Consider the following 26,690-nt stretch of genomic DNA (forward strand, 5'->3'; position numbering starts at 1 on the left):
GGTAAGCTTCGGTCTGGTAGCGGCTTCCACGCCAGTGGGCGGAGGTTCAGGGCGACCACGCCGCTGCGTTTCACAGATGGCCTTGCTGGGAGCCCGCGGGCCGGCAATCCGGGGACCGGGATGATCGGTCGGAGAGAGGCATACCTGAGCTCGAGGGAGCGCTGGTGGATGGAGTGGTAAGGCCGACCAGGTCCGACTTCGTAGCGCTGGGCGAGGTAGGCCGATGTTGGATGAGCGCGGGCGAGGTTCTTCAGCTTTTCCGAGGGGCCCGCGCGTTTACTCCGCCTCCTAGCGCGGTTCGTACGGCGGTGGCTGTATAGCCGGGCCCGCACACCTACCGGGAGTTGAGCGAGGAGCAATCGCTGGGAGAAGCTTTGTCCGGGACCTCGAATGAAGAAGTCGAAAACGGAGGCTCGGATGTTCAGGAGTTTTCGGCGATCGTCAGCCAGGGTGGCTCGCAGATCATCCGGATGACTAGGTGAGTAACGATGGGCAGCCAGACACAACAGCGCGGCCATCTTGGCAAGGATGGTGCTGATCTATATCCCATTGTATACTTTGACAGTCTCCTAACTGTCTGTGGCCCCAGCAATCTTGGTGTCGATATTGTAGGTTCAATAAAAATGTCAAGATTTTAAAGAAGCAGGGCATGTTGAGAGGTTAAAATGTAGATTAGCCATGTGACTAAAGGTGGCCATGTGACTAAAGGTGGCCATGTGACTAAAGGTGGCCATGTGACTAAAGGTGGCCATGTGACTAAAGGTGGCCATGTGACTAAAGGTGGCCATGTGACTAAAGGTGGCCATGTGACTAAAGGTGGCCATGTGACTAAAGGTGGCCATGTGACTAAAGGTGGCCATGTGACTAAAGGTGGCCATGTGACTAAAGGTGGCCATGTGACTAAAGGTGGCCATGTGACTAAAGGTGGCCATGTGACTAAAGGTGGCCATGTGACTAAAGGTGGCCATGTGACTAAAGGTGGCCATGTGAAGGGACAGGTTGAAAAATGTGGAGTTATAGTCAAGGGTCAATGAGCACAAAAACAGGCCCTTCAGCCCCACCCATCCATGCCATCCACGATGCCTCATTTATACTAGTCTTGTTTTCCCTCATGTAGCCCATATCCCTCTCCCATCCATGCCTCTGTACAAATGTATTTTAAATGTTGTTATAGTACCTTCCTCAGCAACCTCCTGGTAGTTTGTTACATAAACACATCACCCTCTGAGTGAAAAGGTTGCCGCTCAGGTTCCTATTAAATCTTAGCTCAGGCCCACGGGTCCTAGAAACATCCTCATGGATCTTCTTTGCGCTCCTTCCAGCCAGTGGAGTTCAAAAGACTCCCATAGCTGTTACACCATTGCACAGCTGCTGGAGGGAAGGCAAGACTGTTGGAATCCTGTCACATAACGTGCTTCAACTTGTCTCTTCGAACAGTTTCTAGCCCAGTAGGCAGTTAAACAACTGTGGACATGAGCTCCAGGGGTGATGGCAGATCGTAGACAGAGCTCAGGGATCAAGAAAATGGTCAAAGTGACCATAGATTCATAGAGCGTGCAAGCAAGCCCTTCGGCCCAACTTGCCCACACTGACCAACTTGCACTAATCCCACCTGCCTGCATTTGGCCCATACCCCTCTAAACCTGTCCTATCCAGGTACCTGTCTAAATGTTTCTTAAACATTGCCATTGTCCCTGCCTCAACTACCTTCTCCGGCAGCTCGCTCTATACATCCACCGCCTTTTGCGTGAAAAAGTTACCCCTCTGGTTCCGGTTAAATCGTCATTTTAAACCTATGTCCTCTGGTCCTCGATTCCCCTACTCTGGGCAAGAGGCTCTGTACCGCTACCTGGGTCTATTCCTCTCGTAATTTTGTACGCCAATGTGTTCACAGAGAACGCTGCTGGTGCCACACCTCCCACCTGATTCAAGGAACAGAAAAAGTGTTCACCAGGCAGCCCCTCAGTAACAAACAGTAAAGAACTCTGGATATATCCAAACAATAGATATTTTTACGGTGGATATTTTAAGGTGGAACAATTGATATTTTCAAGGCAGCATCTCTGGAGAAAAAGGAGGAAAAAGGAGAAGGGTCCCAACCCGAAATGTCACCCATCCTTTTTCTCCAGTGGTAGACAATAGACAATAGGTGCAGGAGTAGGCCATTCAGCCCTTCGAGCCAGCACCGCCATTCAATGCGATCATGGCTGATCACTCTCAATCAGTACCCCGTTCCTGCCTTCTCCCCATACCCCCTCACTCCGCTATCCTTAAGAGCTCTATCCAGCTCTCTCTTGAAAGCATCCAACGAACTGGCCTCCACTGCCTTCTGAGGCAGAGAATTCCACACCTTCACCACTCTCTGACTGAAAAAGTTCTTCCTCATCTCCGTTCTAAATGGCCTACCCCTTATTCTTAAACTGTGGCCCCTTGTTCTGGACTCCCCCAGCATTGGGAACATGTTTCCTGCCTCTAATGTGTCCAATCCCCTAATTATCTTATATGTTTCAATAAGATCCCCCCTCATCCTTCTAAATTCCAGTGTATACAAGCCCAATCGCTCCAGCCTTTCAACATACGACAGTCCCGCCATTCCGGGAATTAACCTAGTGAACCTACGCTGCATGCGTAGCTGATGCTGCTTGACCAGCTGAGTTACTCCAGCACTTTGTGCCTATCTTTGGTATAAACCAGCCTTCTTTGTTTCTACAAACAGTTATCAGTCTCAGACAATTTCAACCTCCACTTGTTGTTTATAAGGAATAAATCTTCCCGAGTTCACTTCTAAGTTTATAATTCCCCCTCACATTCCCCTTAAAAGAGGAAACACTTTCTTGGAAACCGCCCCACTGAATGTTCCAGCATTATGGGGTGAATGTCAAATGCTTGAGGTAGGTTTTACGGGGACTCTGAAAGTGCCAATGACCTTCACAGAGTTGACTGTTGAGATGCGTCCACCTGCCTGCCACATGTGGTACTAGTGGACAGAGGATCTAGAGAGACAGAGGAACTGATCGAAATTTGCATTAGGCGAGAAATAGTATTGGGTAGACTGATGGGACTGAAGGCTGATAAATCCCCTGGGCCTGATGGTCTGCATCCCAGGGTATTCAATGAGGTGGCCCTAGAAATTGTGGATGCATTGGTGATCATTTTCCAATGTTCTGTAGATTTAGGATCAGTTCTTGTGGATTGGAGGGGAGCCAATGTTATCCCACTTTTCAAGAAAGGAGCGAAAGAGAAAACGGGGAATTATAGACCAGTTAGCCTGACATCGGTGGTGGGGAAGATGCTGGAGTCAATTATTAGAGGTAATAACAGCGCACTTGGATAGCAGTAAAAGGATTGGTTCAAGTCAGCATGGATTTATGAAGGAGAAATCCTGCTTGACTAATGTTCTGGAATTTTTTGAGCACGTGACAAGAAAAATGGATGAAGGAGAGCCAGTGGATGTAGTGTATCTGGACTTTCAGAAAATCTTTGATATGGTCCCAAATAGGAGATTAGTAAGCAAAATTAGAGCACATGGTATTGGGGGTAGGGTATTGACATGGATAGAGAATTGGTTGGCAGACAGGAAGCAAAGAGTAGGAATAAACGGGTCCCTGTCAGAATGGCAGACAGTGGCGAGTGGAGTGCCGCAAGGCTCGGTGTTGGGGCCGCAACTATTTACCATATATATTAATGATTTAGAAGATGGAATTAAAAGTAACACTAGCAAGTTTGCAGATTACACAAAGCTGGGTGGCAGTGTGAACTGCAAAGAGAATGCTAGGAAGTTGCAGGGTGACTTGGACAGGTTGTGAGTGGGCGGATGCATGGCAGATGCAGTATAATGTAGAGAAATGTGAGGTTATCAACTTTGGCGCCAAAAACAAGGAGGCAGATTATTATCTCAATGGTGTCAGATTAGGAAAAAGGTAAATGCAACGAGACCTGGGTGTGCTTGTACATCAGTCACTGAAAGTGAACATGCTGGTACAGCAGGCAATGAAGAAAGCTAATGGCATGTTGGCCTTCATAGCAAGAGGATTTGAATATAGGAATAGGGGGGTCCTTCTGCAGTTGTACAGGGCCCTGGTGAGACCATATCTAGAGTAGTGTGTACAGTTTTGGTCTCCCACCTTGAGGATGGGCATCCTTGCTGTTGAGGCAGTGCAGCGTAGGTTCACGAGGTTAATCCCCGGGATGGCGGGACTGACATATAAGGAAAGATTGGAAAGACTGGGCTTGTATTCACTGGAATTTAGAAGGATGAGAGGGGATCTTATAGAAATGTATAAAATTATAAAAGGACTGGACAAGCTAGATGCAGGAAAAATGTTCCAAATGTTGGGCGAGTCCAGAACCTCAGTCTAAGAATAAAGGGGAGGCCATTTAAAACGGAGATGAGAAAATACTTTTTCATCCAGAGTTGCGAATTTGTGGAATTCTCTGCCACAGAAGGCAGTAGAGGCCAATTCACTGGATGAATTTAAAAGAGAGTTAGATAGAGCTCTAGGGGCTAGTGGAATCAAGGGATATGGGGAGAAGGCTCAATCAGGTTACTGATTGTGGATGATCAGCCATAACCACAATGAATGGCAGTGCAGGCTTGAAGGGCCAGATGGCCTCCTCCTGCACCTATTTTCTATGTTTCTATGCTACTCCAGTGCAACAGTTCACACTCTCAGTTAGTTTAACACACTAACATTTACCGGAATCCCAGTTAATACAAACTAAGGAAAGCCTTCTACTTTCATACCTTGGTGTGCGCATAAATATTATTCCTGAGCTGGGGAGGCCAGATATCTGGCTGAACAACAGGTTTGATTTACAGACAGGTCCACACATTGAGTTACTGTGTTGCCCTTCCTCCCCTCTCCCTGATATATGGCTGTATCAGGCCCCCACGGTCATTGCCCGCATCAGTTACAGCTAGATAACCAGAAACAATACAAACACCAAATTTAGCTTACATATTTATGCAGAAAAGCACCGCTTTAAGTAGTTTATTCAATCCAACTATTTGAGAATGGTATTGGCTCTTTACAGAAGCCTGTACGGGCAGACAGACTCCAATCCAGGCACTGCAAGGCAAAGCCTGTTCCACAGATTCACCACCGGCGTGGACACTGTGGGCTGAAGAGGCGATTTCTGTGCTGTATTGTTCTATGTTCGTTCTTTTAGGAAGGAGATGAGGAGAAATTTCTTTAGTCAGAGGGTGGTGAATCTGTGGAATTCTTTGCCACAGAAGGCTGTGGAGGCCAAGTCAGTGGATATTTTTAAGGCAAAGATAGATAGATTCTTGATTCGTACAGATGTCAGAGGTTATGGGGAGAAGGCAGGAGAATAGGTTTAGGAGGGAAAGGTAGATCAGCCATGATGGAATGGCGGGGTAGACTTGATGGGCCGAATGGCCTAATTCTATTCCTATCCCTTATGTCCTTATGACCTTATGTTCTATGGTGATTGATTTATTTATTTTTTTTTAAACATTTTTCATTTACACACAAAATGCCATTGGTATGTTTCTTTCACCCCATTCATTGTACTATCAATTCAATATACTCTCTTCCAATACATCAAACCTGTTCATGTTTCCTTCTTAAACAAAGCACCTGTGCAGTGTTGGAGAGGTTGTCAACAGAACCCTAACCTGTGGTCCTCCCCCACAAGGTCTTTGTGGTGTCTGCACTGAGCTGCAGTGCATCCCTCAGCATCCAAGACCAAAGGAGAGGGACTGCCAGATGTTTTCATGCAAGGACGCAGTGTATAATGGCAAGCTGATGAAGCTCACCTCACATCTGCATTCACCCATTTTTAAGTCGACATTGTTGGACACAATGTGTGGGAAGGAACTGCAGATGCTGGTTTAAACTGAAGATAGGCTCAAAAAGCTGAAGTACTCAATGTTTCTGGAGAGAAGGAATGAGTGAGGCTAATTGCAAATTGGAGGAACAGCATCTCATATTTCACTTGGGCAGCTGACAGCCGAGTGGTATTAACATTGATTTCTCCAACTTCGTAACCCCGGGCATTCCCTCTCTCTCCATCCCTCCCCCACCCAAGTCGCACAGGTTCCCGTTCTCACCTAGCAGACAGCTAACAATGGCCTATTTCCTTTATTATCGTTACATTTTTGTATATCTTTCATTCATTTGTTCTATATTTCTTTACATCGTTGTCTATACCTCTCATTTCCCTTTCCCCTGACTAGTCTGAAGAAGGGTCTCGACTCGAAACGTCACCCATTCCTGCTCTTCAGAGATGTGCTTGTCCCATTGAGTTACTCCAGCATTTTGTGTCTAACTTCTTGGACACAAATCAGGAACAAGACATTTGAGCCTTCTATTGAAAGCAGTGTGCGTAGAACACTGAACACAACTGCAGTGTGGTACTGTTAGTCTGCATGGGCTGTGTGTGGGTCAGTCTGAGATACAAATGGGATTAATGTAGGGTTGTTGTTTGTGGGCAGTTGATGGTCAGTGCAGGTTTGGTTGGCGGAAGATGTCCGTTTCTGTGCCATATGACCACAGTCATCATCAACTCTGGTCTACACAAACCTTGTTGACCTCCCAGCAGAGTGAGATGTCTGTCGGGGAATGTTGCCGACTGGCCCGCTGCAGACTGCAGGAGTACGTGCTGAGGGACGCACTGAAGCTTGGTGCAGCCAATGCCCAAGGCTCTGTGGGGAGGACCACAGTCTAGGGTCCTTCCGCTGCTGGACATGGAGGGCAGGGTGTGGTGGAGCCACCCCTCAAACAAGGGAAGAGATATCACGCCAGGGAGCCGCATGAGTGGCTAGGGGGCCTGGTATAAGGATAGTTTGCAAACACTACAGAATATAGCACTAATCATATTTGTATAATGCAGCACGGTGGTGTAGAGGCTGCACTGCTAACCAGCTCTGCCTTACAGCGCCAGAGATCCAGGTTCCATCCTGATTATGGGGGCCTGTCTGAACGGAGTTTGTACGTTCTCCCTGTGACCTGCGTGGGTTTTCTCCGAGATCTTCAGTTTCCTTGCACACTCCAAAGACGTGCAGGTGTGCAGGTTAATTAGCTTGGTGAATGTAAATTGTCCCTACTGTGTAGGGTATAATTAATGTGCGGAGATCGCTGGTCAGTGAGGATTCGGTGGGCCGAAGGGCTTGTTTCCGCGCTGTATCTCTAAACTAATCTAAACTAAACTAAACTAAACTAAACTAATGAATGTTGGAAGGTGGTTTTGTACTGTTCTTGTTTTTTTGTGTATATTTTTTATTCTGAACAAAGTTTATTTTTGAAAAATAATATAACCACAGTCCAGGATCCCTCAGCTGCTGGACATTGAAGGCAGAGTCTGGTGGGACACAGAGGTATCATCCCAGTGGCCATGTGAGTGATGAGAGTGTTTTGCTTAAAGATAGATAGAAACACTACTGCGTATGCACTATTATATAGACTATTGAATTATAGACACTAAGAGACACTACATGGATAGGACAGGTTTGGAGGGATAAGGACCAAACGCAGGCAAGTGGGACTGGTGTAGCTGGGACACTGTTGGCCGGTGTAGGCAAGTTGGGCCAAAGGGCCTGTTTCCACACAGTATCATTCTATGACTCTAAGACACTAAAGCTTTACACTGTACCTCGGTACACGTGACAATAAACTAAACTGAAACTACACTGAAAATGACACTGAAAGAATATATGAAGAGTTTTTGTATATTTTTGTGTATATATATTTTTTTGCGAATAAAGTTTATTTAAAAAAATATGAAATCTGCCTCTCAATTTGTGGGAACTGTCTGAGTGCCTCTGGGTTTGCAGTTTTGTGGGAACTGTCTGAGTGCCACTGGGTTTGCAGTTTGTGGGTCTAACTGTCTGAGTGCCACTGTGTTTCCAGTTTGTGGGAATGACCGGTCTAACTGTCTGAGTGCCACTGTGTTTGCAGTTTGTGGGAATGACCGGTCTAACTGTCTGAGTGCCACTGTGTTTGCAGTTTGTGGGTCTAACTGTCTGAGTGCCACTGTGTTTGCAGTTTGTGGGAATGACCAGTCTAACTGTCTGAGTGCCACTGTGTTTGCAGTTTGTGGGAATGACTGGTCTACGTGCCACTGGGTTTGCAGTTTCTGGAGGCCCTCTTGTTGAATGTGGAATGCTATAGCAGGCAATGCAGAGTGTGACTGAGGGGACTGAGTGAGGGTGACTGAGTGTGCCGGAGTTACTGCTGATGCCCATGGTTCCTGGGCAAATCCTGAAAAGCAGCACTTGTCCTACAGGGAGGATATTATACACATGAGTCAGTCTGGCTTGCTCAAAGCTATCCGCCAACCAGCTCACACCAGTGGCCCTGTGCTAATTACATGCTTCTTTAGTTTAAAAACGATGCACAGTCTGTCAGACAGAGAATCGAAATTATTATCTCAATGGTGTTACGTTAGGTAAGGAGGAGGTGCAGCGAGACCTGGGTGTCCTTGTACACCAGTCACTGAAAGTTGGCGTGCAGGTACAGCAGGCAGTGAAGAAAGCTAATGGAATGTTGGCCTTTATAACAGTATATTCATTTCAGTATAGGAGTAAAGAGGTTCTTCTGCAGTTGTATAGGGCCCTGGTAGGACCACATCTGGAGTATTGTGTACAGTTTTGGACTCCTAATTTGAGGAAAGATATCCTTGTAATTGAGGCAGTGCAGCGTAGGTTCACGAGATTGATCCCTGGGATGGCGAGACTGTCATATAAGGAAAGATTGAAAAGACTAGGCTTGTATTCACTGGAGTTTAGAAGGATGAGAGGGGATCTTATAAAAACATAAAATTATAAAAGGACTGGACAAGCTAGATGCAGGAAAAATGTTCCCAATGTTGGGCGAGTCCAGAACCAGGGGCCACAGTCTTAGAATAAAGGGGAGGCCATTTAAAACTTAGGTGAGAAGAAACTTTTTCACCCAGAGAGTTGTGAATTTGTGGAATTCTCTTCCACAGAGGGCAGTGGAAGCCAAATCACTGGATGGATTTAAGAGAAGTTAGATAGAGCTCCAGGGGCTAGTGGAATCAAGGGATATTGGGAGAAGGCAGGCACGGGTTATTGATTGGGGACGATCAGCCATGACCACAATGAATGGCGGTGCTGGCTCGAAGGGCTGAATGGCTTCCTCCTGCACCTATTTTCTATGTTTCTATGAAATCAACAGCCAAAATGATATTTATGCTAACACAAAAAACATTAGTTGAAGTGTAGAAATGTTGAAGTGTACAGCACAGGAACAGTCCCACCAATGTAAACTAATATGTGCATATGTATCCCTGCACTCCCGGCATGTACCTGTGGCTGTCCACTTGGCTAGTAAATGTTGTTACTGTATCTCAGTACGGCGCAGCACGGTGGCGCAGCGGTAGAGTTGCTGCTTTACAGCGAATGCAGCGCCGGAGACTCAGGCTCGATCCTGACTACGGGTGCTGCACTGTAAGGAGTTTGTACGTTCTCCCCGTGACCTGCGTGGGTTTTCTCCGAGATCTTCGGTTTCCTCCCACACTCCAAAGACGTACAGGTATGTAGGTTAATTGGCTGGGTAAATGTAAAAATTGTCCCTAGTGGGTGTAGGATAGTGTTAATGTACGGGGATCACTGGGCGGCACGGACTTGGAGGGCCGAAAAGGCCTGTTTCCGGCTGTATATATATGATATGATATGATATGATCTCCACCCACCACCTCCCCAGTCAGTGGGTTCCATGCATCCACCACTCTCTGTGCAAAAAACTGACCACAAATCCTCTTTAAACTTTGAGCTTCTCACATTAAATCTACTCTTGCTGTGCCTCTTGTCATTTTACATATTTCTATCAGGTTACCCCTCACAGCCTTCAAAGCTCTAAAGAAAACAATCCAAGTTTGTTCAACTTCTTCTAGTCGCTAATAGTCTGTAATTCAGACAACATCCTGGTGAACAACTTCTCTACTCTTTCCAAATACTCCATATCTTCCCACTCCCCTGACTCTCAGACTGAAGAAGGGTCTTGATCCAAAAAATCACCCATTCCTTCTCTGCAGAGATGCTGCCTGTCCCACTGAGTTACCACAGCTTTTTGTGTCTATCTCTGCATCCTTCCCATAGCGTGGTGATCAAAACTTCACACAGTACTACAAATGTGGCTGAACCAAACCTGGCAACATGACATGTCAATTTTTATAATGCCCTGACTGATAAAGGCAGGTATTCCATGTGACATTTTTTGCCATCCAATCCACGTGTTGCCCCTTTCAGGGAGCTATTTCCATGGGAACATGTCTCATTCTCCAAAGGCCCATGGCTGAATGGGAGATACCAGAGGGTAATGGTTGACAATTGTATGTCAGGTTGGAGGCCAGTGTCTAGTGGAGTACCCCAAGGATCTGTGTTGGGTCCGCTGTTGTTTGTCATTTACATCAATGATCTGGATGATGGTGTGGCAAATTGGATTAGTAAGTATGCAGATGATACAAAGATAGGTGGTGTAGTTAATAATGAAGTAGATTTTCAAAGTCTACAGAGAGACTTGGGCCTTTTAGAAGGGTGGGCTGAAAGATGGCAGATGGAGTTTAATGCTGATAAGTGTGAGGTGCTGCATTTTGGTAGGACAAATCAAAATAGGACGTACAGGGTAAATGGTAGGGAATTGAGGAATGCAGTGGAACAGAGGGATCTGGGAATAACTGTGCATTGTTCCCTGAAGGTGGAATCTCATGTGGATAGGGTGGTGAAGAAGGCGTTTGGTATGCTTGCCTTTATAAATCAGAGCATCGAATATAGAAGTTGGGACGTAATGTTAAAATTGTACAAGGCCAAATCTGGAATATGGTGTGCAGTTCTGGTCGCCAAATTATAGGAAGGATGTCAACAAAATAGAGAGAGTACAGAGGAGATTTACTAGAATGTTGCCTGGGTTTCAGCACTTAAGCTACAGAGAGAGATTGAACAGGTTGGGTCTTTATTCTTTGGAGCGCAGAAGGTTAAGGGGGGACTTGATAGAGGTTTTTAAAATTTTAAGAGGGACGGACAGAGTTGACGTGGGTAGGCTTTTCCCTTTGAGAGTGGGGAAGATTCAAACAAGGGGACATAACTTCAGAATTAAGGGACAAAAGTTTAGGGGTAACATGAGGGGTAACATCTTTACTCAGAGGGTGGTGGCTGTATGGAATGAGCTTCCGGTGGAAGTGGTGGAGGCAGGCTCGATTTTATTATTTAAGAGTAAATTAGATAGGTATATGGATAGGAAGGGATTGGAGGGTTATGGTCTGAGAGCAGGTAGATGGGACTAGGTCGGAGAAAGTGTTCGGCATGGACTAGAAGGGCCAAACTGGCCTGTTTCCGTGCTGTAATTGTTATATGGTTATATGGTTATAGTACAGGCTGGTCTCATTTTAGAAGACAATAATCATCCCAAGAATCAGTACATTGCACTTTCTCCTGAGCAAGCCTGCACATAGGGTTCCAAGTGTAGTCTCACCATAGCCTTGTACAATTACACAACATGGAAACAAGGAACTACTGATGCTGGTTAATACCCAAAATGACACAAAGTGCTGGAGTAACTTAGCAGGTCAGGCAGCATCTCTGGAGAATCTGAAGAAGGATCTCAACATGAAATGTCATCTATAAACTTTAACTCCACTTCCCACTGGACACTTTAACCCCCTCCCATTCCCACACTGACCTTTCTGTCCTGGGCCTCCTCCATTGTCAGAGTGAGGCCAAATGCAAATTAGAGGAATAGCACCTCATATTTCGCTTGGGCAGCTTACACCCCAGCGGTATGAACATTGACTTCTCTAACTTCAAGTAACCCTTGCATCCCTTCTCTCCGCCCCTCCTCTACCCTTGTCATCTTACTAGTTTCACTGTTATCTTGTTGAGTTTCACTGTCTGTATAACTCATTATCACCTACCCCACAGCCAACAATGGACCATTATGGGTTCCACCTTTCCTTGATCATCGTTGCTTTTTGTATATCTTTCATTAATTTGTTCTATACACCATCTATATCACCTCGTTTCCCCCTCCCCTGATTCTCAATCTGAAGATGTGTCTTGACCCAAAGCATCACCTATTCCTTTTCTCCAGTGATGCTGCCTGGCCCGCTGAGTTACTCCAGTTTTTTGTGTCTAATGTCATCTATCCATGTTCTCCAGAGATGCTGCCTGACCCATTGAGTTACTCCAGCAGTTTGTGTCCTTTATAATTCCACAAAGTCTAAGAAAATAACTGCAGATGCTGGTACAAATCGATTTATTCACAAAATGCTGGAGTAACTCAGCAGGTCAGGCAGCATCTCGGGAGATAAGGAATGGGTGACGTTTCGGGTCGAGACCCTTCTTCAGACTGATGTCAGGGGGGCGGGACAAAAGAAGGATATAGGTGGAGACAGGAAGATAGAGGGAGATCTGGGAAGGAGGAGGGGAAGGGAGGGACAGAGGAACTATCTAAAGTTGGAGAAGTCGACGTTCATACCACTGGGCTGCAAACTGCCCAGGCGAAATATGAGGTGCTGTTCCTCCAATTTCCGGTGGGCCTCACTATGGCACTGGAGGAGGCCCATGACAGAAAGGTCAGACTGGGAATGGGAGGGGGAGTTAAAGTGCTCGGCCACCGGGAGATCAGTTTTGTTAATGCGGACCGAGCACAGGTGTTCAGTGAAGCGATCGCCGAGCCTGCGCTTGGTTTCGCCGATGTAAATAAGTTGACATCTAGAGCAGCGGATGCAATAGATGAGGTTGGAGGAGGTGCAGGTGAACCTTTGTCTCACCTGGAAAGACTGTTTGGGTCCTTGGATGGAGTTGAGGGGGGAGGTAAAGAGACAGGTGTTGCATCTCGTGCGGTTGCAGGGGAAAGTGCCCGGAGTTGGGGTAGTTTGGGTAGGAAGGGACGAATGGACCAGGGAGTTACAGAGGGAACGGTCTCTGCGGAACGCAGAGAGGGGAGGGGATGGGAAGATATGGCCAGTGGTGGGGTCCCGTTGTAGGTGACGGAAATGTTGGTGGATGATATGTTGGATCCGCTGGCTGGTGGGGTGGAAGGTGAGAACGAGGGGGATTCTGTCCTTGTTGCGAGTGGGGGGAGGGGGAGCAAGAGCGGAGCTGCGGGATGTAGAAGAGACCCTAGTGAGAGCCTCATCTATAATGGAGGAGGGGAAGCCCCGTTTCCTGAAGAACGAGGACATCTCGGAAGCCCTAGTGTGAAACACCTCATCCCGGGCGCAGACTGTGAAAGAAAGGCCAATGCACTCTTAATGTTCCAAGCTCCCTGCAAAGGCTGCATGTTAACCCACAAAAGGACACAAAGTGCTAGAGTAACTCAGCGGGTCAGGCAGCATCTGTGAAGATCATGGATAGGTGATGGTGTCCTTTGTGTCCTTTTGTGTATTAACCAGTATCTGCCATTCCTTGTTTTTACTGCATGCACATTCCATGCTTTTTCTGATTCTGTACATTCTTACGCAGTCTGACACTGAACCTGAAATCATCTAATCGACCAGGAAGTTCATAAGTTCTAGGACCAGAATTAGGCCATTCAGCCCACCAAGTCTACTCCGGCATTCAATTATGGCTGAACTATCTCTCCCTCCTAACCCCATTCTCCTGCCTTCTGCCCATAATGATGTGGCCCTTTTTGCTAAAGGGATCAGGGGGTATGGAGAGAAGGCAGGTACAGGTTACTGAGCTGGATGATCTGCCATGATCATATTGAATGGCGGAGGAGGCTCGAAGGGCCGAATGGCCTACTCCTGCACCTATTTTTTATGTTTCTATGTTTCTATAACCCCTGACACTTGTGCTAATCAAGAATCTGTCAATCTCTGCCTTAAAAATATCCATTGTCTTGGCCCCCACAGCTGTCTGTGGCAATGTATTCCACAGATTCACCACCCTCTGACTAAAGAAATTCCTCCACATCTCCTTTTATTCTGAGGCAATGGCCTCTGGTGCTGGACTCCCCCACAAGTGCAACCATCCTCTCCACATCCTCTCCACCCAGGAGAGGTCCATCATTGACCAGGTTGAGATGTTCTGTGTATGGGAGCACATCCGTCCCCTTCAATCTCTCTCCCTTTCCTTCCTCACTCCACTGAGTGACATCTCTGTAGCCCAGCATTCTCCTACCCCCCCCCCCCCCTTCCCTTTATTGTTGCATCCTGCATCTCCCAGGGTTACCTCTCGACATACTGTGAAACGTAAGGCTATACAGAGAGCAGACAGACAGCAGGACACTCCTGTGTCCCTCCAGTCCCAGGGGAGGCCTTTATTATTTTGCTTGGAATGGTTCCTCCTAATGACACTGCTGTCATCCTCCCTGACATTTGGGATGGATTTGCGTCCTCGTTTAGCAGCTGACATTGTGAAGCCTTGCTAGCCGCATGCTGGAGATTTCATAAAGAAAGCAGATAATTGGCATTAATGCTAATCTGCACGGATCAGCTCGCTGTGAAAATCATCAGCTCTGCTCTTAAAGTTAACCCATCTACCTCAGCTGTGCCTTCAGTCACAGCCAATGGAAGCGTCATGAAGGATCTACAGGTTTGCAAAGTAAATTCATTAAACTCCCAAGGCATTTCCGATCGTCACAAAACAAACAGCAATAAGCACATTCCAAAAGTAAATCTGCTACGTATTTATTCACACTGAAGAGGAGACATCCATAATCCCCACACTTCATTTTCAAAGTATTAATCTTTGTTCTTTCTAATTCCATCACTGACATGTTCATGGCCTCCACACAGCAGCTCAGCAGCTCAGCAGCGCAGAGGCTGCAAGGTGCGCTGTGCAAGCCGGTTTGTGTGGGAGGGAGAATTAAAATGTCAGCACGGATAGAAACATGAGATGGACCCTGGTCTTCTCCCCAGAGTGCCGGAGGCAGCTGCCTCATCGACTGCCAGGCGCATGGCTCGTGGTGGAAGAGTTGCACTGATTGGCGTGGTCCATGCCTGTACCATGCCTGGCCCCACAGCCTGCTCATGTTTTACACTGTACACTTTAGAGATACAATAGAGGACTTGATAGAGGTTTTAAAAAATTTAAGAGGGACGGACAGAGTTGACGTGGGTAGGCTTTTCCCTTTGAGAGTGGGGAAGATTCCAACAAAGGGACATAACTTCAGAATTAAGGGACAAAAGTTTAGGGGTAACATGAGGGGTAACTTCTTTACTCAGAGGGTGGTGGCTGTGTGGAATGAGCTTCCGGTGGAAGTGGTGGAGGCTGGCTCGATTTTATTATTTAAGAGTAAATTGGATAGGTATATGGATAGGAGGGGATTGGAGGGTTATGGTCTGAGAGCAGGTAGATGAGACTAGGTCAGAGAAAGTGGTCGGCGTGGACTGGTAGGGCCGAACGGGCCTGTTTCCATGCTGTAATTGTTACATGGTTTATAATAGGCCCTTCGGCCCACCGAGCCCACACCGACCAGCGATCTAACACTATCCTACACACTAGGGACAATTTACAATTTTCCCGAAGCCAATTAACCTACAACCCTGTACGTCTTTGGAGTGTGGGAGGAAACTAGAGATTCCGGAGAAAACCCACGCAGTCATGGGGAGAACGTACAAACTCCATGCAGGCAGCACCCGTGGTCAGGATCAAACCCAGGTCTCTGGCGCTGTGAGGCAGCAACTCTAATGTTGCGCCACCTGTGAGGAGAACATCTGACCCCAAACTACAAGTGTCCATCTCCCATTTACTGCATCATTGGGAGGGCAGCAACATCATCGTTCATGCACTACATGTTATAATATGGAAGAGGTCCATTCAGCCCATCGAGTCCAAGGCAATGGCGAGTTGATGGCAAGATTCCCCATTTCACACTTATTCTTCTATAATCTAGTGTCTCCTACAGACCCATCAAATGCTCTCTGAGTCTCTTGCCATCAACCTTCGCCGGGGCGAAGATTATAGCAGCTAATTAACCTATCGGCAAGTCTTTGGTGTGTGGGAGAAAGTGGACCACCCCACAGAATCCGGTGTAGTTTCTGGGAGAAGACGCAAACTCCAGAGCACCTGAGATCAGATTTGTGCCCATCAGAACCCATCAATCCATGAGGGGCAGCACAGTGGCACAGCAGTAGAGTTGCTGCCTTACTGCACGAGAGAACCAGGTTGGATCCTGACTATGGATGCTGTCTCGAGGGAGTTTGTACGATCTCCCTGTGAGCACATGGATTTTCTCCAGCTGCTCTGGATTCCTCCCACTTTCCAAAGATGTGCAGGTTTGTAGGTTTATTGGTTTCTGTAAAAAAATTGTCCCTAGTGTGTAGGATAGAACTAGTGTATGGATGGTTGCTGGCCGGTGTGGAATCGGTGGTCTGAAGGGTCTGCTTCCACAATGTATCTCTAAACTAAACAAAGACATCTTTCAGAAGTAGGATCCTGAGCTGTGACGTGAGAGGCAGCAGCACTGCCTGCTGTCAGATCACGGTCGAGCTGTATCCTAACTCCACTGCTCCCAAACACTGGGCCTGCCTGGGGAACTGAAAACTTCACTTTTCATATCATTAACATTACTAGCATCAACTGAGGGAACATTCAATACTTCTGCCACATTCAGTATGACAAAACTTAGGACGTTTCTTTTGAAAGATCCCCAGATATTACCACTGTTTCTGTCTTGACAGACGCTGCCTGACCTGCTGAGTGTTTCCAGCATCTTCAGTTTCTATTCCACATTCCTAGCAACTGCAGTTATTTCACTTTACATTTGCTAACTTTACTCCTGAATCTAATTTTAAAGTCATGTCTCCTGGCCCCGAACCTCCTTGCTCATAGTCCCTTTCAATTCCTCAAGATACATGGATATTTAATTATTATATGTAGTGAAACGGGACAATGAAATTCTCACTTGTAGCGGCATAACAGATCTGTAAACACAGCACGCAATAGATAACATTGTAAACAAAAGAAATTCAATAAGTTTAAAAAAACAATATGAGTGCAGAACATACAAAAGCCCAAAGTCCCTGTGTAACCAAAACAGTTTGTAGTTGGCAGTTTAGCTTGTTTGTAGTGTTCAAGAGCCTGATAGTTGTTGGGAAGAAGCTGCTCCTGAATCTGGACGTTACAGTTTTCTGACTCCTATTTCCTGATGGCATGAGTGAATTGAGACTGTGGCCAGGGTCTCTAAAGATGCTGGCTGCCTTTTTGAGGCAGCGACTCCTGCAGATCCCTTCGATGGTGGGGAGGTGATGGACCAGACACTTTGTACAAATTATCCCAACCTCCAATGTTCCAAGAAGCACAATTCTGCCTCTGTATCCTCTCTCATAGAGCCATAGAGTAATAGAGTAATGCTGTGTGGAAACAGGCTCTTCGACCCAACTTGCCCACACCAGCCAACATGTCCCAGTTACACAAGTCCCACCTGCCTGCACTTGGTCCATATCGCTCCAAACCTATCCTATCCATGTACCTGTCCGACTGCTTCTTAAACAATGGGATAGTCCCAGCCTCAACTACCTCCTCTGGCAGCTTGTTCCATGCCCCCACCACCCACTGTGTGAAAAAGTTACCTCTCGGATTCCTACTAAATCTTTTCCCCTTCACCTTGAACCTATGTCCTCTGGTCCTCGATTCCCCTACTCTGGGCAAGAGGCTCTGTGCGTCTACCCGATCTATTCCTCTCATGATTTTGTACACCTCTATAAGATCACCCCTCATCCTCCTGCGCTCCATGGAATAGAGAACCAGCCTACTGAACCTCTCCCTATAGCCCACACTCTCAGACATTAACCACAGGCTCCAGGTAATGTCCTGGCTAAATTGTTTATTTGTTTAGAGATACAGCGCGGAAATAGGCCCTTCGGCCCACCAAGTCCATGCCAATCAGCAATCAGGGTGGTGGGGTGGGGGAAACCTTTCTTTGTTTAGGTCGGGGTGAGGCTCGGCTGCGGGGCCTTCCAACGCCCGGCGCGGCTCGGCCAGGGGACTTAACATCGCCCGGGGCGGCTCGACTGCAGGGCCTTCCAACGCCCGGCGTGGCTCGGCCACGGGACTTAACATCGCCCGGGGCGGCTCGACTGCGGGGCCTTCCATCGCCCGGCGCAGCTCAGCCACGGGGCCCTCAATCGCCCGGCGCGGCTCGGCCGCGGGACTTAACATCGCCCGGGGCGGCTCGGCCGCGGGGCCTTCCATCGCCCGGCGCGGCTCGGCCGCGGGACTTAACATCGCCGGTGCGGCTCGGCTGCGGGACTTAACATCTCCCGGGGCGGCTCGGCCGCGAGGCCTTCCATCGCCCGATACGGCCACGGGGCGTTTCATCGCTCGGTGCGGCTCGGCCACGGGGACTTCCATCCCCTTGCGGGGGCTGTGCGGGTCAGTCGCCTCGGTAGGGGTCGAGCTGTCCGTCCGTGGGCGTGGGGGGTAGAGAGGGGAAGTTTTTGTTGCCTTCCATCACAGTGAGGGGGTGTTTGGAGTCACTGTGATGGATGTTTGTGTTGGGGTCGTGTGTCTTGTGTTCTTTTTTTGTGTGTGTTCTGTGACTGCTGGAAAATGTAATTTCGTTCGGTATCTCGGTATCGAATGACAATAAAAGAATACAATACAAATGGGTTGCTCCTTATTCTTAAACTGTGGCCCCTGGTTCTGCACTCCCCCAACATCGGGAACATGTTTCCTACCTCTCGCGTGTCCAATCCCTTAATAATCTTATTTGTTTCAATGAGATCCCCTCTCACCCTTCTAAATTCCAGTGTGTGGCGGCTCCCAAGGGTCGGGCCATACCACTACCGACCCCTCGGCACGGGAATGGACGTTCCCTTAGCGGCCCTTAGCTACGGGTATAAAGGACGAGGTTTTAGGACGAGGGCAATCGCTCTCTGGCAGACTCGACTGGTCTAGAGAACGTAATAAACACATCCCTCCCGAAATACCCAGCTCCTCGCCTTTATTTCGGGCTTTTTCGACGCGCCACAAGTGTATACAAGCCCAGTTGCTCCATTCTTTTAACATATGGATGATGGTGTGGCAAATTGGATTAGTAAGTATGCAGATGATACTAAGATAGGTGGTGTAGTTAATAATGAAGTAAATTTTCAAAGTCTACAGAGAGACTTGGGCCTTTTGGAAGGGTGGGCTGAAAGATGGCAGATGGAGTTTAATGCTGATAAGTGTGAGGTGCTGCATTTTGGTAGGACAAATCAAAATAGAACGTACAGGGTAAATGGTAGGGAATTGAGGAATGCAGTGGAACAGAGGGATCTGGGAATAACTGTGCATTGTTCCGTGAAGGTGGAATCTCATGTGGATAGGGTGGTGAAAAAGGCGTTTGGTATGCTTGCCTTTATAAATCAGAGCATCGAATATAGAAGTTGGGATGTAATGTTGAAATTGTACAGAGCATTGGTGAGGCCGAATCTGGAGTATGGTGTGCAGTTCTGGTCGCCAAATTATAGGAAGGATGTCGACAAAATGGAGAGGGTACAGAGGAGATTTACTAGAATGTTGCCTGGGTTTCAGCACTTAAGCTACAGAGAGAGGTTGAACAGGTTGGGTCTTTATTCTTTGGAACGTAGAAGGTTGAGGGGGGACTTGATAGAGGTTTTTTAAATTTTAAGAGGGATGGACAGAGTTGACGTGGGTAGGCTTTTCCCTTTGAGAATGGGGAAGATTGCAACAAGGGGACACAACTTCAGAATTAAGGGACAAAAGTTTAGGGGTAACATGAGGGGTAACTTCTTTACTCGGCACGGTAGCGCAGCGGTAGAGTTGCTGCTTTACAGCGAATGCAGCGCCGGAGACTCAGGTTCGATCCTGACTACGGGTGCTGCACTGTAAGGAGTTTGTACGTTCTCCCCGTGACCTGCGTGGGTTTTCTCCGAGATCTTCGGTTTCCTCCCACACTCCAAAGACGTACAGGTATGTAGGTTAATTGGCTGGGTAAATGTAAAAATTGTCCCTAGTGGGTGTAGGATAGTGTTAATGTACGGGGATCACTGGGCGGCACGGACTTGGTGGGCCGAAAAGGCCTGTTTCCGGCTGTATATATATGATATGATATGATGATACTCAGAGGGTGGTGGCTGTGTGGAATGCTCGGTGGAGGCAGGCTCAATTTTATTATTTAAGAGTAAATTGGATAGGTATATGGATGGGAGGGGATTGGAGGGTTATGGTCTGAGAGCAGGTAGATGAGACTAGGTCCGAGAAAGTGGTCGGCGTGGACTGGTAGGGCCGAACGGGCCTGTTTCTGTGCTGTAATTGTTATATGTTATATTATAGACAATAGACAATAGGTGCCGAAGTAGGCCATTCAGCCCTTCGAGCCAGCACCGCCATTCAATGCGATCATGGCTGATCACTCTCAATCAGTACCCCGTTCCTGCCTTCTCCCCATACCCCCTCACTCCGCTATCCTTAAGAGCTCTATCCAGCTCTCTCTTGAAAGCATCCAACGAACTGGCCTCCACTGCCTTCTGAGGCAGAGAATTCCACACCTTCACCACCCTCTGACTGAAAAAGTTCTTCCTCATCTCCGTTCTAAATGGCCTACCCCTTATTCTTAAACTGTGGCCCCTTGTTCTGGACTCCCCCAACATTGGGAACATGTTGTCTGCCTCTAATGTGTCCAATCCCCTAATTATCTTATATGTTTCAATAAGATCCCCCCTCATCCTTCTAAATTCCAGTGTATACAAGCCCAATCGCTACAGCCTTTCAACATACGACAGTCCCGCCATTCCGGGAATTAACCTAGTGAACCTACGCTGCACGCCCTCCATAGCAAGAATATCCTTCCTCAAATTTGGAGACCAAAACTGCACACAGTACTCCAGGTGCGGTCTCACCAGGGCCCGGTACAACTGTAGCAGGACCTCTTTGCTCCTATACTCAACTCCTCTTGTTACGAAGGCCAACATTCCATTGGCTTTCTTCACTGCCTGCTGTACCTGCATGCTTCCTTTCATTGACTGATGCACTAGGACACCCAGATCTCGTTGAACTCCCCCTCCTCCTAACTTGACACCATTCAGATAATAATCTGCCTTTCTATTCTTACTTCCAAAGTGAATAACCTCACACTTATCTACATTAAACTGCATCTGCCATGTATCCGCCCACTCACACAACCTGTCCAAGTCACCCTGCAACCTTATTGCATCTTCCTCACAATTCACACTACCCCCCCAACTTAGTATCATCTGCAAATTTGCTAATGGTACTTTTAATCCCTTCGTCTAAGTCATTAATGTATATCGTAAATAGCTGGGGTCCCAGCACCGAACCTTGCGGTACCCCACTGGTCACTGCCTGCCATTCCGAAAGGGACCCATTTATCCCCACTCTTTGCTTTCTGTCTGTCAACCAATTTTCTATCCATGTCAGTACCCTACCCCCAATACCATGTGCCCTAATTTTGCCCACTAATCTCCTATGTGGGACCTTGTCGAAGGCTTTCTGAAAGTCGAGGTACACCACATCCACTGACTCTCCCTTGTCAATTTTCCTAGTTACATCCTCAAAAAATTACAGTAGATTTGTCAAGCATGATTTCCCCTTCGTAAATCCATGCTGACTCGGAATGATCCCGTTACTGCTATCCAAATGCTCAGCAATTTCGTCTTTTATAATTGACTCCAGCATCTTCCCCACCACTGATGTCAGACTAACTGGTCTATAATTACCCGTTTTTATATATGGTTATATGACAGTCCAACATCCCGGGAATTAACCTCGTGAACCCACACTGCATTCCCTCAATAGCAAGAAGGTCCTTCCTCAAATTTGGTGACCAAACTGCACACAATACTCCAGGTGTGGTCTCACCAGGGCCCTGTACAACTGCAGAAGGACCTCTTTGCTCCTATACTCAACTCCTTTTGTTAAGAAGAAAAAAAGGCCATTAGCTTTCGTCACTGCCTGCTGTACCTGCATGCTTCCTTTCAGTGACTGATGTACAAGGACACCCAGATCTCGCTGTACTTCCCCTTTTCCTAACTTGACACCATTCAGATAATAATCTGCTTTCCTGTCCTTGCCACCTAAGTGGATAACCTCATATCTATCCACATTAAACTGCATCTGTCATGCATCTGCCCAGTCACACAACCTGTCCAAGTCACCCTACAACCTCATAGCATCTTCCTCACAGTTAACACTGCCACCCAGCTTTGTGTCATCTGCTGGGTGGGTGGGTGGATGGGTGAGTGGGTGCACGGCCGCTGCTGCTGCTGCTGTTGTGTTGGAGTGGAATGGAGTGCTGGCTGGGTGGGTGGCTGGGTGGGTGCATGGCCACTGCTGCTGCTGCTGTTGTGTTGGAATGGAATAGAGTACTGGCTGGGTGGCTGGCTGGGTGGGTGGATGGGTGGGTGGGTGTCTGGGTGGGTGGGTGGGTGGGTGGATTGGTGGGTGGCTGCTGCTGCTGCTGTTGTGTTGGAGTGGAGTGCTGGCTGGGTGGGTGGGTGGGTGCACGGTCGCTGCTGCTACTGCTGGAGCCGGGACTTTGTCCGGCAAAGCCAGCTCTGCGCTGTGCTGCCCTGCGCTGTGCTGCCCTGCGCTGTGCTGCCCTGCGCTGTGCTGCCCTGCGCTGTGCGCCCTGCCCTGCGCTGTGCTGCCCTGCGCTGTGCTGTGCCGCTGCTGCTGCCCTGCGCTGCGCTGCCCTGCGCTGCCCTGCGCTGCCCTGCGCTGCGCTGCCCTGCGCTGCCCTGCGCTGCGCTGCCCTGTGCTGCCCTGCGCTGCCCTGCGCTGCGCTGCCCTGCGCTGTGCTGTGCCGCTGCTGCTGCCCTGCGCTGTGCTGCCCTGCGCTGTGCTGCCCTGCGCTGTGCTGCCCTGCGCTGCGCTGCCCTGCGCTGCCCTGCGCTGTGCTGCCCTGCGCTGCCCTGCGCTGCCCTGCCCTGCGCTGCCCTGCGCTGCCCTGCCCTGCCCTGCCCTGCCCTGCGCTGCCCTGCCCAGCGCTGCGCTGTGCTGTGCCGCTGCTGCTGCCCTGCGCTGTGCTGCCCTGCGCTGCCCTGCGCTGCCCTGCCCTGCCCTGCGCTGCCCTGCGCTGCCCTGCCCTGCGCTGCCCAGCGCTGCGCTGTGCTGTGCCGCTGCTGCTGCCCTGCGCTGTGCTGCGCTGCCCTGCCCTGCGCTGCCCAGCGCTGTGCTGTGCCGCTGCTGCTGCCACTGCTCCGTGCAGTTTAGGCCACAGCCTCCCCGGGAGCGCAATGCCGTGTCGCCACTCACCGCGCCAACCCCCCCATCCCCCAGGCCCGGCCAATGGCCAATAAGCGGCCCGCCCCTGTATCCAAGGGGAAGCGGGCGGCAAGGCGAGCAGCTGGAGTTAATAGAAACTGCTCTGCGGTGTCCCCCCTTCAGGTGGCACCCAGGGCATGTGCCATACCTGCCATACCCTAGATACGCCACTGCGTAATTTATTAGCTAAGTATGTTTTGCAACACACGAGGAATTTGGTTTGTCATACAGTCATACCAAAAAAGCAACAAGACACACAACTACATAAAAATTAACATAAACATCCCCCACAGCGGCTCTAGCGCATGCCCACTGTGATGGAAGGCGAAGAAAGATTCAGTGGGATGTGGGCCAAATGCGGGCAAATGGGATGAGCTTAGATGGACCATCTTTGTTGACATGGACAAATTGTGCTGAAGAGTCTGATTCTGTGTTGCATGACTCTGAGTTGATGACCATCATTTGAGAAGAAATGAGGTGCGATTCTTTCTCTCAGTGCATCGTTAATCTTTGGGACTTTGGGCAGAGTCTTGGAACATTTTCAAGCAAGGGGTGAGACTTTACTGTAGACAGAGGAGCTGAGGTTCCAGTGGGATCAGTGTGGGCTGATGACCTTTCAAAGAACTAGATGATTGTGAAAAGTTGCAAATAAAATAATGCATCCAAATCAAGCACAGACCCACAAATCAGCTCCTTCCTCAACTGTCTACCTCGCTGGGAAGTGCTGAAATCACCAGATACAATTTCATTCGCACTGGTTGCAGTGGTCACATAGTGTATCATAACATGGCGAGGCTGAACAAGGCCAAGTTACCTGATCACAGATAAGCTCCCACTTCTTCTCATTGTCGTATTGGCTCAGCAGTTTCACCTTGTCCGGAGGGAGATTCATGCAGTTCTGCAAAGAAATTGGGGAGAGATTTATTATTCCTCATCTTGTTAATCACAGAAAGCAGGAGCAAGCCCCTTCACATTCAATGTGATCTCTCAGTACTAGAATCCCGCTCTCTTCCCATACTCAATGATATTTTGTTCTAAAACTCCCTCTACCTTCCTTTTCAGTACATTCAGTGGGGTGGGAGCTGCTTTACACACTTTTCGTCCACCCTGGGTAGTTCTACGAAACTGGCAAAATTTGCACCAAAGCGTCAACTACGGTACTCTGAAGCACCAATTGCCACTTTTGATTGTTGTAGTTGACATACGGAAGAAGTACATTCAGTGATGGACACAAAATGCTGGAGTAACTCCACGGCACGGTGGCGCAGTGATAGACAGCAGCACGTACCCGGGTTCGATCCCGACTACAGGTGCTGTCTGTATGGAGTTTGTACGTCTCCCCACGAACTGTGTGGGTTTTCTCTGGGATGTTCGGTTTCCCCCCACACTCCAAAGACGTCCAGGTTTGTTGGTTAATTGGCTTGGTATAAATGTAAGTTGTTCCTAGTGTGTAGGGTAGTGTTAGTCTGTGGGATCAGGGTGCAGCGCCACTCCGGCACCTCTGGAAAAGAAAACCAAAATAAACAGCCGGGAATTTTAACTCGCAGGGAATTTAACAGCTGCCGTCCCGGCACCTAAAAAAATAGCACTGCGACACTGGTGGGGATCGAAGGGCCGAAGGGCCTGTTTCTGCACTGTATCTCTAAACTGAATTAAACTGAACTCTGCAGGTCAGGCAGCATCTCTGGGGAAAAGGAATGTGACATTTCAGGTCAGAACCTTTCTACAGATCCAAGACGTTGAGTAATGCTCCACATGCTACCGTGGGAATGTATGTCACAGCGAGTCCAATCTCTGAGTGAATGTATGTCACAGCTAGTCCAATCTCTGAGTGAAGACACTGCTCCTCACCTCACTTCTATCCCCTTTGCAGATTGCTAGTTGCACATGCCCCAGTATGCAGACAGTTGGCCTGCCCAGCCTTGTAAATGGTCGGTACATTGCACTGGGAACACCTCATATTCTTCTAAACTCCAGGGACAGCAGGCTTGCTCAACCTACTCTCATACAACAGAGCTGCCATGTCTGAACCCGTGTGTGAACCTTCATTGTACTCCTTCCATGAGCACTGATCTGCACACAATGCCATGGTGCAGTCTCACCAGGGTCCCACAGAATGGAATAAGTCAGAAATATCAGAAATACAGAAATATCAGAAATACAGAAATATCAAAGATCAGAAATACAGTCAGTGACTGTAAAATCTGCATGCTTTAGTTTAGTTTCAAAATACAGTGTGGAATCAGGCCCTTCGGCCCACCGTGTCTGATCCAACCAGCGATCCCCACACACTAACACTATCCTACACACATTAGGGGCAATTTACAATTTTACCAAATCTAAATCTGTACGTCTTTGGAGTGTGGGAGGAAATGGGAGAACATGGAGAAAAGCAATGCAGGTGATGTGGAAAAGGTACAAACCCCATTCAGAGAGCACCCATATTCAGGATTGAACCCAGATCTCTGGCGCTGTAAAGCAGCAACTTTACCGCTGCGCCATCGTGTAGATATATACAGCAGAAATATTCCGCAGAAATGTTAACTGTGTACTACATTACAATGGAGCCACACAGTGGCGTGTCTAGTGGAGCTAGTGCCTCACACCACCTGATCACAGATGCTGTCATAGAGTCATAGCGTTTGGAAACAAGCCATTCGGCCCAAATTACCCCATCTTTGCCCACGTTTGTCCTATATCCCTCTAAACCTCTCCACTCATGTCTGCATAGAGTTTGCTCATTCTCCCTATGATCACGTGGGCTTCCTCCGGGTGCTCCGGTTTTTCCTTTTCCCACAGACAAGAGAGTTTTAAACCCTCTGTAAATTGCCCCGAATGTGAAGGGATGGATGAGAAAGTAAGATAACATAGAACTAATGTGAACAGATGGTCGATGGTTGGCATGGACTCGGTGAGCTGAATGGCCTATTTCCATGTTGTTTCTCTAGAATAAAAAACTAAAACAAGAGACAAGGATGGAGATATCTGCATTTGTTCTGTCGGTGAAATCCCAAGCAAGATCTTCCTTACTTTGACCTCTTCTGTAAAATTACATTTCCAATGATAATGGACAAGTAACATTCAATGTGAGTGATTTCCAAATGGTCCACCTTACAGAAGCACAGGTCAAAGGAGGAGGCAAACTGAAGCCTGAGCACCTCAAACAGCTCAGGATCCTCTGCCCAATGTAACCCTGAGTCCCATCAACCCACATCTCACTTCCAGTGATTTATGATGCAATGTTATATCAGGTTCAGATGTTAAATGCCCAGAGCTTTATAAATATCTATTATTACCACTGATGCTTAGTTTTAGTTTTAGAGATATAGTGTGGAAACAGGCCCTTCGCCCACTGAGTCCGCGCCGAACAGCAATCCCTGCACACTAACACTATCCTACACACACTAGGGACAATTTACATTTTATACCAAGCCAATTAACCTGCAAACCTGTATGTCTTTGGCGTGTGGGAGGAAACTGAAGATCTCGGAGAAAACCCATGTAGGTCACAGGGAGAACATACAAATTCCGTACA

General features: G+C 48.1%; 1 protein-coding gene across 8 annotated transcripts in view; it reads right to left on the bottom strand.

Annotated features, from left to right (window-relative positions):
- The window catches only part of LOC144607793 (formin-like protein 1), a 324,601-nt gene that overhangs the window by 163,829 nt on the left and 134,082 nt on the right, over positions 1-26,690 (bottom strand). For 7 of the 8 annotated variants that reach the window (XR_013549141.1, XM_078424874.1, XM_078424872.1 and 4 more), the window contains exon 2: positions 23,970-24,053. Coding sequence is in view for 7 of the 8 variants with exons in the window: in XM_078424874.1 (XP_078281000.1) it covers positions 23,970-24,053 (84 nt within the window). In the remaining variant the exon portion in view is untranslated. Of the gene's footprint in view, positions 1-23,969; positions 24,054-24,443; positions 24,565-26,690 lie in introns of those variants that run through there. The other variant, XM_078424873.1, reaches the window with a different exon arrangement.

This window comes from Rhinoraja longicauda, chromosome 29 (assembly GCF_053455715.1).
Source record: "Rhinoraja longicauda isolate Sanriku21f chromosome 29, sRhiLon1.1, whole genome shotgun sequence".
Lineage (NCBI taxonomy): Eukaryota > Metazoa > Chordata > Chondrichthyes > Rajiformes > Arhynchobatidae > Rhinoraja > Rhinoraja longicauda.